Source organism: Falco punctatus (genome assembly GCF_963210335.1).
Source record: "Falco punctatus genome assembly, chromosome: 4".
NCBI classification, from domain to species: domain Eukaryota; kingdom Metazoa; phylum Chordata; class Aves; order Falconiformes; family Falconidae; genus Falco; species Falco punctatus.
The window spans coordinates 3,561,234-3,573,245 of NC_137583.1; the positions used below are offsets into that span (position 1 = coordinate 3,561,234).

At 38.9% G+C, this 12,012-nt stretch overlaps 1 protein-coding gene across 1 annotated transcript in view; it reads left to right on the forward strand.

The window, feature by feature from the left end:
- The window catches only part of SYN2 (synapsin II), a 196,166-nt gene that overhangs the window by 172,490 nt on the left and 11,664 nt on the right, over positions 1–12,012 (forward strand). Inside the window, exon 11 of the mRNA XM_080386165.1 lies at positions 10,471–10,531. Coding sequence (XP_080242291.1) covers positions 10,471–10,531 — 61 coding nt within the window. The remainder of the gene's footprint in view (positions 1–10,470; positions 10,532–12,012) is intronic.

The window sequence follows — 12,012 nt, forward strand, 5'->3', positions numbered from 1 at the left end:
GGAAAAAGTCTGGGCAGCATTTTAGTATCTGCCTCTTTAATCTTTTACCTTTCCAAACTCTGACATCAGGTTACCTATATAAACAGAGCAATATGGCTTGTCAATAAACAAGCAGACTGTCGATACTAATTGAGCATCTTCTGTAGTCCTCATTAGCAATCAATAAGGGTTTTTCTGTTCATTGTTTACCTCAGAAAGTTTGTATGTGCTTCAACAGCCATCAGTGACTGCAAACAAAATCTAAGTAGTTATTCTTTACCATCTGCCTAAAAGTTCTGTTAAATCATAGTCCCTAGTAAGCAAATTACTTTTCCCATTAAAATTCTTACTGAGTTATTATTGCGACTTAAAGGCAAGTTAGTCAGGCAGCAGCAAGATACCTTCCTAAAAATACCGTCAGAGAATCTAAACCATCAAAACTCATCAGGAACAATGTTCCCGGGCCATATATACACATCACACAACACGAAACACAGTATCTGTCAAAGGGTATAGAAATCAAAAGTCATTCTTCAATCTGTCACGTTAAAACGATTTTTGACATGGGGAAGGTCTGGACCTCTTTCACTGCGGTGAGTTTTGGTTCTTTGAATCCTAGCGACATCTTCTGGCATCTTCTTTGCTGGGAGAACTTTTTTTAGTATTACGTCTTACATCGTCTTACAGAAGTTGCATCACATGAAACAAGAAAATGGGTATACATTTTACAAATACTAAATGCTCCCTATAAAAAAAAAAATCATAATGCTGTTGTATTTATTTATTTACATTATTTTAAGATTAAATGCATTTTAAGTTGCTGCTTTAATGTGTACACATACATGTTTAGTTGTGTGTATATGAAAGAGGAGATGCTTATTTTAACCCAAGCTTTTTTTAACCTTTTAGTTTTTTTACATTTGTGAAAATATAAGAAAAACAGCTGTTACCCTTTTAGATCCTAATATAAATGTATGGAATTAAGAAAAGCAGAAGAAAGTAAGTATGTATGTACCCTGAACTCACCACATCCTGGTAAAAGGCCACATTTAAGGCATACTTCACTCCAGCAAAGCTCACAGCAGTCAAGTTTATTGAACACAAGTATAAAACGGTAGCATTTTTTTTTCCTACACCAAGGATGCTTTGTCCATCTTTGAATAAGTTACCTGTTCAGGGCAGATACCGTGTAACTGGCAGAGATCGCAGCAGAGGCAGAGACTCAGACTTTGATGTCCGTATGTTTAAGATAGTCACTATTTCATTCCACAAATCTTGATTTATTTTAAGCATTTGCATTTGATATTCGGGTATTGTAATATATTAATTGCAAAGTTAGGCAGGAAAATAAATCCTAAAATTTTTAATATTGCCAGTAATTAAAAAACAGCGGGAGACAACATACAAATGTTGAGCAGAGATTTTACTAACAAATTGATCATGAAAAGTTAACATAACCTATATTTAAATACTTATTGAGATCCTGTACCAGTAGGTGGAGTAATTACTAAGGGAGGGAGGGATGTATTGCTCAATTCTGTTGCTTTTTTAGTCTCATTCGTGAACAGAAATAACAGGTAAATAGCTTACTGGTTGTTTGCTAATGTTGAATGCCTACATAAATGCTTTTGGTTGTCAGTTGTTAATGTATCCATTAAATGAGGATGATTATATCAAAATACTAATAAGTGCTTATCTTTCTTAGCTTGTTTTGAAATAATGTGCCAAGAGCTAAGCGAGTGTGCCTTTGCAATGCCCTTTTTGAAGGGCTCTGATGATGTTTAGACTGTAAGAGAGAATATACTAAGGCTCGTATATTAAAAGTTTAAGATTATGTGGTCCACATTTCTACCGACATCAACAGAAATTTGTCCAAATGAAATAAAAGCATTCAGGATGTGGCTTGATACTCTTTTATTATTAATACACTATATTGAATGCTTATCACGGGCCGTGTACCTGGTAAAACAGATGATCCCTGCAGACAAGCCAAGGGAAGCTCGGTAAGGCGAGGAGTTGCTCGTGAAGGTGCTCCTTGGAAGAGAAGCCCCAAGGAAAACGCCCCACAGGCGACCTGACAGAGTCAAGCCTCAGGACAGGATGATTAGGATGACTTCAGTTGTCTGTAGGATATAGCGCTTTAGCCTTAGTACTAATAATTTTATAATGCAAAAGGCAACCAAATGCTAGCTAAAACTGAAAAACATAAGAAGTATTGGTAGTTAATAGATACTTTCCCCCCTTTATTTGAAATGCAATAACAATGCTGTTCTCTTTTTGTCTTCATTCACACAACAAAATCGTGCTTTTGTTAACTTTTTTATCTTCTGCCAGATGATCTGATCATCTCACAATCTGCCAGTTGTGTTGGCAGAAGCAGACACTGTGTCTGGGAACTCTGGAACTCTGTGGTGCCTACCCTCAAGAGCAAAGAAAAATTTCATTTTTAAGTAACCATGAGCCCACCACTGTAGAGTAACCTGTATGTTCTTAGTAGGCTTCTGTGAGAAAGAGCTTTTTTGTTTTTTTTTGTTTTTTTGTTTTGCCACACAAAACAGGCATTTGGGGGAAACTTTGAAAAATGTCCTCATTCCACTATAGAGCAAAACCCAACCTTTTTGAAATTAAAGCAAGGGAAACAGTAATCCCATCATTCTAGAACAGGCAATAGCTGCCACACGAATAGAAAAGTAGGGTCAAAGTTCGATCTCACTGTTTTGTCTTAGTGCTATAATTACTATCATATAACATCCCTTTGTTTTTTTTATTTTATCTTATTTTTCATCTATTTTTACTCTCTGATTTTGTTTATTTAAGCTGAACCTAATAGAAATATCTTTTTTTTTGGAGGCTTTTCCTTGGTCTCCTTTCCTTTCCCCACTCTGGTGGGTGTTTCCTCTCTACTTTTTTTGTTAGCCTTCTCTGTCTCCACTTGACTTTTTTATTTGATTTCTCTGACCTTTAAATCATAACCTGTTAAGCAAAGCCGTTTGGCTTTACTCCATGTTTAACTTGCGAGGATTCTGTCCCTCTCCCCAGCAGTCATTGCCACGGTTTATTTTGAATAAGGACCATGTGCTACATCTGTGTTACAATTTTTAAACGAGGATAAGCACCAAGAGAAATTAAGGAAAAATCCAAAACAGAGGAGCTCATTTTCAAATATTCTTGATTTGTCTGTAGAACAAAAGAACCTCTTGCCCCCCACCACCACAGACACTGATCTGGTGGTGGATCAGTGCTCCGCCTGTCTAGCTGCTGGTGGAGCAAGCTTGTTTTTAGCTGTTTATATATCATTTTCCAGTGTCTCTCGGCTCCTCAGGAGAGACTCGGGAAGCTCATCCTTGTTCAGACCAGCCACCAGTACCTCCTCTGTGTGGCTGCGTACTTGTACTGCACCAGGAGAAGCAAGAAGAGGAGCCCAGGCAACCACTGACAGAGAGGTCTTATGCCCAGCTCATATAGCAGAGTTCTGAACTCTGCTGGTGTTTGGGGGAGAGCTCAAGTGTTTCACTCAGTGCATTACCTCTGCTCCATGTCTCCTCCTACTCCACTGTTCCGTAACACTGATACTGTACTATTAAGATAAAGTGTGGGTTATAGGATTGGACATGAATTAGCTCCACCATCTTTTTTCCAGTCTCTCTTTTTTCAAAGCATAAGCTTCAATTCTGAATGGATCCAGTAAGGATGGATCTTTGTGGCTCAAGCTGAAGTTCTGTAGATCTTAATCTCTCCCTGTTCATGCAAAGATTACTTGCCATCCCATATTAAAAAAAATAGGTTTTATTTTAGGGGTTTTTTTTAAGACTGGAGGACCAGATACAGCACAGCATCAGCCAGGGTCAAAGTCCTGGGTTTGAGGGTCTAAACCTTCCTTACAACTTCAAACAGCGCAGGATTGTGCCACTGCCAAGCCCCGGGGGTATCAGTACCCCCCGCGTATATAGGTGGATGTATGTACACTGTGAATGGTGTAAGGGAGTTTAACTTCCCAGTAGCTGGACAGTCTTCTAGACATATCATCCCCCTTTCCCTTGCCTGCCTGCCTGCCTTTCGGCTCCCCCGGTCCAAACGCTTGCCTTCGCAGTTCGGTCCCAGCTGCTTCAGCACACAGGGGGAGCTCTCTCCTATCACATAGCCCGCATTCCTTCCTTGTCTTTCGGGAGCAATTTTTTCTCTGGAAAGAACTGCCTGAAAGCTGCTGTGCAACTGCATGCTTTTAATGTTCCCTTTTCACAAAGAGGAGTTGAAATCTGGCTTCTTTAATCAAGAGCTGCGGTAAAAGAAGACCGCATCCTTGACCGTTGGGGTTGACTGGCTGTGGAAGGGGACCAGCTTATTTCAACAAGTGATGCTACTTTAAAAACTCTTTTTCCCTAATAAGTTGACATCCTACTTTTTCTCTAGAAACCTGATCTCTCAGGGGCATGGGATTATTTTTGTCCAGCAGAATACTGGAACAATAGGGCTGGACAATGGGAGATCACCTGTTTCAGTATCTCAGGGAAAATACTGGAGTGTGCCTTTTAACAGCAGTTGAGTCCATACTAGGGTACTCACTTTTAAGACTGTGTGTAAAAATACTCAAGAAGGAAACTATTCTCTATGAGGTAATTAGTTATCTAGCAATGGAAAACACAGTCTACAAAATCGCAAGTTAGAATACTTTTTGATGCTTACAAAACAAAAAAAAAGCCTTTTTCAGTACATTTTCTACGTACTATTCCAAGTAAAAATTACGCTGTATAGCTTTTTTTCTTCTCTTAGCAGTCATTTCCCTTCCTGTTCAGAGGCGGACCTTAAAAGGCTTTGCACAGGTAGTTTGGAAAGCTGGTTGAGCAGTAACAAAAGCTGCTCTAATTTTTTGAATTCTTTATCACAACTTCAATGTGAAGACATTCTAGGCTGGCATCACTTTTGCCAAGGCTCTTTTCCATACAGATTTCCTCAGTGGAGAAGGGCAAGACTGAACACTAGTACTCCAAAAAACTGTCAAAAGCAAGAGCCAGCTCGCCTCCAGCTGCCCCTTTGCACTAGCAAAGTGAAGGTGGCTTCTTTTTAAGGTGTGCCTCACCACGTCTCTCCCTGATAACTGTAACTGGGCCTGTTTTACTGCATTTCTCAGGCCACAGGGAATATATAATACAATAAATACCAAAACCTTTGTAGTCCCATTCAGTGTCACTGGCAACACAGTGAAGCAGATACATCGCCTATGCCAGATTCACCCGAAACAGGGTAAGGTTTGAACCAGCCATACTCACTGCACATTGAGTGGATAAAGCAGTAAGCAATGAGGGGCTAAGGAGTTCCTTATTTTTGGATGCTCCATATCAGAAAGCCACTGCAAGATCTCACTTTGCTAAATTATACAATAAGTGCTTATTTCCAGCCCAGTTTAATTCAGTTTATACCCATTTCTTCTTGGTTCGCACCATCCTTTAGTCTAGCTTTTTTCTTTACCAAGTTCTTTACCGGTGCAATACATGTATAAGAAGCAGCTGTACTGCATTCAAGCCTTCGTTTTGCTGAACTAGGCAACACACATTCTTCTCTTGTGTGTATAGGTATATACTTCCTATATAGGTGTATAGGTATAGACTGTTCCATCTGCCTGGTCAGTTTAACAGCACTTTTCTGTGCCAGATCAGCTTACATTCAACTTTCTTGAGCAGGAGTGATATAAACGATACACAGCATCATGCCCAGCACCTGCTGGAAATACTTCACTGAATGTGTGATAAGATTTGGGGATTTTTCCACTGCACAAATCTTTCCCATTAGATTTCAGTTAGTGAGCTCTGGATTTCTGACAGATGCATGTTATTAGTCCATAAATAAATTACTTTGAATATTGCATTTAAGTTTGGGGGGGGGGGTGGGGTGGGGGGGGGGGGGGTGTTAACTCCATTCATCGATTTCATTCTTTCCTTAGGATATTTTGGTCCTGTAGTCTTCCAGCTCTGTATCATCTATAGGTTTTAGTAGCACATACCTACTTTTTTCTGCCAACTTAACGAAAATTCTACTTGAGCTCCACATCCCAGTTATATCCTTCCCATTAGTTTTTCTTCAATAACTGCCTATCACCTCAGTAGCCACTTCCTTACCCCCAATGTAATTCCTGTACTATTAGTACTTAACCTTCTCCAGTGTAACTTGTACATTTCCAGTCGTTAGAGATGTGTGGTGTGGAATTCTTCTGTCTGTCGTGAGTCAGCTGTTTTGATTTCCAAGATGAAGAATATTTGGTCTGACTGATACGAGCCCAGGACAATCTTTGATTTTTTTCCTCCATCTCATTTTTAGCTTTTATCCCACCTGCCATCTTGCACTTGCTCCTGTATTTATCATAATCTTTGACACTTCAAATATTCATGTAATATTGACACTCAAATTATCTAAATTACCTCTCTCCTTAGCAATCACATTTTTTCTTAGTTCTCCTGTTACTTAATTGTTCTACTGTTTATTCTTGTTCCTTTACGAGATCTAACTCAGCTTGTATTTTGGCAATTGTCATTTGATCCCTCTACTTCTTGACCTGAAAAACATGGCTTTCCCTTCAAATATTGAAATACCTATGAAAAGCTTCTATAATTGCATTACAAAGAAAACCAAATGAAACCCAAAAACAACCATACGTGCTCCAACTATAGTTCACAAAATCTTCAAACTCAGCCAAATCAAAATCAATTTTTGCTGGGACTCAGTTTAGCATCTCTTTTGCCCAAGGGCTATTTCCCTGCCAAGTTGCTGCTTTTGCTCCCACCCATTTAGACATTCTTTGACTATTCAAAATTCAAGTATATATGAATCCAATCTGCATTTATATAAATATACAAGGTAGAAGAAGAAGTAACACCACTGATCAAATTCTAATTCAACATGCTTTGAAGAATGAACAGTTCTTTCCTCCAGTTCTACCCCTCAAATTCTAAGGAGACCCTTTCAGGTAAGTGTGGAAAGGAAGGAAGTGCTCCAGAGACACCTAAAGACATCCCTCTTCTAGACAAGTAGTGGCTATTCTGCTCAGACTATAATTAACTTAGCCAATATTCTTAAAGACCATTATGCAACCAAAGCATCGATTTTTATCCCCAGAGTTGTGAAATCACTATAGTATACTTGCAGCATTCATGTGGCTTAGAGGTTTCCACAAGTTATATTTTTTTAGAATAGTTATATAAACAGTAAACCCCTCTGAACAAGAGCTTCTATGAGCAGTTCTGTATAATGTTACTATCAACATCAGCAGTCCCTTCTCTTTGGGGAATTTGGGTGTGATATGAAAGTTGTGTTCCGTAAAATGAAAACCAAGAGAGCTCCTTACAACCGCAGGTAACCCTAAGCCATACTCAACGGTGCAGTTTCTAGCTTCTGCATTACTGATTTTGCTCTTTAGCCCTGAGCATCTGAATAAGAACCAGGGTCATTTTCCATGAGAGGTGCTGCATTCTCATCCTCAATTCCTGCAACGTTTGAACTAAGCAACAGGCAAGTTTGTAGATCAGAACTGCAGTTCAGGAAAACATGTTTGTACTAAAAGAAAGTGGTAGGAGGGTGAGCATCTAGGCTGGGCAACAAAGGAAAAAAGAAAAAAAAAAAAACACCAAGAGGGGTGAATACATCTGCAGGACAGGTCTAGTCCAGCATCTCTGTTCAGAGAGACTGTGTTGGGTATAAGGAGTTAGCAGCTCTTACAATTACATTGGCACACCACCTTGGAGAGGTGAGAAGTAACAGTCTGGAGTTAATTTGCCAACAACTGGTGTTTTAGAAGCAGCCTGGATTTTATTAAAGGCCTTGGCTCAGGACAGCAAACAAGGCTGGTTCAAAGCCTGTCTTTAATATCAAGTATCAAGGTTTCTGACTGTCTGAAAGAAAGACTCTTGAAAAGGACTGGATTACTACAGACCATTGAAAAACCATGAGTAAGGCTTCTCAATTAGGAATGTAATGCTAATTAGTCTTTTTGGGTCAGCCTGGGTGGGTTGGCTAATTAGCAAAAGTAATATACCCATGTGATTGGCCTGGAGTGTGGGTGAGGTTCCTGGAAGCACCAGGTGATATCTGGTGAAAAAAAGGATGTGTGGGTGGTAAAATCAGGACAGCTGCAGTCAGTGACTAGAGAGGGGAAATACATCTTCACCAGAGAGCGTACAAAGGCTCTAAACTTCCAGAATGGTTCAGGTAAGGATCAGCAAGCTTCTCTAAGGTTTATTGAAAACTTAATTTGGGTTAAACTACTTTCTTTGTGAGATGGAGAGATACGCAGCTTGCATAAGCACTGATGTTGTCATGTCAAGCCAGTTAGGTGGTGTGTGGTGATAAAACCCAAGGCCCTTCCAGCCAAAAGCAAATGGCAATTTGCTGCAGCCTCGAGGCGTGGGGGAGATGGAGGCCCTGCAGATGTTGTTTCAACTTTAAAGTAGATGGGTATTTAAACTGCCAGCCAGTGTTTTCCATTTCTAAATGAAAGATGAGTTTTACCTATGTAATCTTTTGTTTTAGTAGAATAGCAAGGCTCCCGTTGTCCCTAGTCATCCGCAGCCACTGCAGAGGACCACACAGATGGGTGATGGCCTTTGTACGGCTCCAAAGTCTATCGCACGGCAGTGGTCGTAATGTGCCTTATAAAATATTATGCATACTTTCTAAGAAAAGTCACATGATCTGTTTGGTCCTCCAGAAAGGAACTCCTGGCTGTCCGTAGTTGTACTTTCCCTTTAAGGGCTGTGACACTCCACCAGCAAAGGAGAGGCAGGCTCTGCAGGCAGAGCACCCAACGCCCTGAGGGCTGCAGGGGAAGGTGCCAGGTGCAGGAGAACAATGGCACTAAAATATGAAAGGAGTTAACTCCTCTAGGGCAACTTTTCAAGGTTTCCACTCTGGGCTAATTTCCCCAGCATCCAAGGAGTTGGTGATGTAAATGCGTATTGTTTCAGTGAGCTCCAAGGAGTTACACATCGTGGATACCACAAATACTTAACGTTACTGAAACGTGCATAGGATAGAATGTCAGCTTTTATATGTGGTTCAGAAAATTAGAGGAAGGAGAGAAGGAAAACAGAGAAGGTTTTAACCCACACTAAAGCACTTTAATATTTTCTGGTGGCTGTGTCTTTCCTAATGAATGTCTCTTCTTTCCTCCATATCTCACCCTTACCGTGATGCTTACCGAGAACTGGGTAACTGGGTCAGTTGATACAAGGATCAGATTTTGCCTCGTTCATTTTGTCCATGTCATTTTTACTCCTTGTTTGGTATTCTGAAGGTTGGTAACAGAGTAATTAGAGCTTTGGACCTGTCCTGTGTCCTCTTTATTTATATAGCTAAAGCAGACAAAGTGACCTGCAGCAGCTGCATACGATACAACAAGGTGTTGTCTTGTAACATTTTAAAAGTGTAACTTCTGGATTGCTGTGCAGGAATTCACATCACTACGAGTAAGATTTATTTCTGTAGTTCTGAGATCAAATACAAATCTATCAGGAAAAAAACAACAACCAGTAAGCTTTGCAAGAAACATGTTTAATTAATTTTACATTTACTATTTAATACGTTCTGGGATTTTCCCCTCTTGACAGATGGCAATTTAATTGCTGGATCCTTAAAAAAACCAAAAACCCAAGCTATTATGTCCAATGATTCAATATATTTCACTTCTCAAAATATTAGAGATGGGCCTAAGACAAAGTTTGGATTCAAGTACTAATGTTCCCAGAGGGTGTTCTGCTCCAAGCTTTTGGTTCAGGCCCATCTTTTCCTCTCAATAAGTATACATTTGAAAAGGATGCTGCCAAATAAATCTCCTGTTTTGAAAAGTCAAGTATTACATGTGTTTCTAATAACATGTCAGATGGAGTAGCATGAAGTAATTTCAATTATTTTTATTATTTGTCTGTGGTTTTTGCTTCCTTCTTTCATTTTGCTTAGCAAAACATTTAACCTAGAGTAGTCCATCTCCCTTCCCATTTACAGTCAGTGAATCAAAGTGAAACTATCACTAGCAAAAAATCCTGCTGCACTAGTGCTTCCAGATACAAGCGAGTGCAATTAAAAATAAATTATTTCTTAAATTACATGAAAGTATCTGTTGAAGTCCATTTTCTATTCGGTCTATCCTATAAAAGGAGGGCAGAAGCAATGAGATACAGGAAGGTCGGCCAGGGTGCTAGGAACTGAAGGAGAAGGATCAGACACAAATGGAGGTAAGGTTTGAGAGGGCACTCCTTATATTATGATCACACGCTGCAAAGAGAAAACAACTTTTTTTTAAGAACTCGCCTTTGAATTAGTCCAGGATTCATATATCATCTCAGACAGAAACTAAATTAGAAAATGTTATCTGGAATAAATTAAAAGTATATGTTCAGCCCGAACCAATCAAGAGATTTCTAATGAAAATAAAGACAAATTAGTGGAAAATTGGAACTAAGCTACTCTAATATTTTTTTCTCTTCTGTTTTCAAATGTATTTTCCAGAGTGGATCACTAAAGGAGCCAGAGCCAAACAAAATCCCACCTCAGCGACCACCACCTCAAGGTTGTTTACAGTACATTCTCGACTGTAATGGCGTTGCAGTAGGACCAAAACAAGTCCAGGCTACTTAGATAATTGAGACTAAAAGCAAGGGTTAAAGCAAAAATGAAAAAAAAAAAAAAAAAAAGGAAAGAAAAGAAACAAACAATCTTAAAAGCAAACATACCAGTTTTGTTCAATTTTCACATTGTTTCAGTGCTGACCTGGACTGTGTTTTTTCTATGCAGTGTCAACTATACCGTCTGGTTGTTTACTTGTTCATGTCTGTGCGTGTAATGCTTACCTACCTTTCTCTGTAAAACCTGTGATTTCAGGGCTGTTGTCAACAGTGTACAAAGAATGTGCCTCTTTAGAGCCCAGTGCAACTGTACATTATGGATGGTTAGACAGTATTTTTGGAGTATTATATATCGTTAAGTAAACTACCACCGAGGTTCAAATCTAAATACTTTTGCTTACTCTGTGAGTGTGTGCACACTGTACTCATAGCCTTTATTTTTTTGTGCGTGTGCATGACTAATAGGTAGGTGATCCAGATATATTTTTAAAAGTCTAGATTAGAATTTGCTAGTGAGGCTTTTTATTTATAATTTTATAAAGTTTGTTAACATTTTAGTTTTACTTATATGCAAGTGGAAGTCTGATATTTCAGTGACTCCATAAGATACAGTTTTTCCCAAGGAATATTTAAAGTATCTTCTATTTTACATACTGGTATTCATATTTTTAGTAATTCAGCATTAAATTATTAGCTACGAAGCTATGTAAATGGGCCACCTATGTGCAATATCTCAGTGAAAGTGTGAGTATTTCATGTTTCCTATTTCAATTAAGTAGTAACTTTTGTTGTCATTCTGAATTAGTAAACTATGGAGATTTTTAATGAAAACTAATGCAAATACTTTCAAAAATCTTATACTTACCTAAGAGTTAAATCCCAGGTTATTTGGTGAGAAGTACCTCACGGACTGTTAAACTTCCTGTAAGAGCTCATTTTTTTAAAATACAGAGATGCTAGGAGATGGTAGACCAAGGCACGTTTAACCAGCTAGGGATCTTGCCCTTCGGTTAGAGTGCAAGACAAAAATGTCGGTGGTTTTCTCTGCCAACTCAGGTCTACTGTTTTAAACCTAGAGACAGCCAGATAGCTCTAAAGAAAATTCAGTCCCAGCGTTATCCACATAAATAGGGTTTATAATAATTGCTTGACATCAAACATGCAAAAAGACTCGAGATGCCCGACAACTGCTAGATTTTCTGTAGGTAAATTATTTGTGATTTTTGCATAACCAGTTTACAATGCACTATTACAAGAAAAACACAGGCAGGCAGTTAATCTGTTGAGAGAAATCTAGCCTAGAATCACAAGCTACACACTGCTAGCATACCATAAAGCTTAGTTGCAAGTGAGCCACAAAACTATAATTTTAATCTTGAATATGTACAAAGATGAGTAGTGGCCATTAGTTTAGTGCAAACAATTT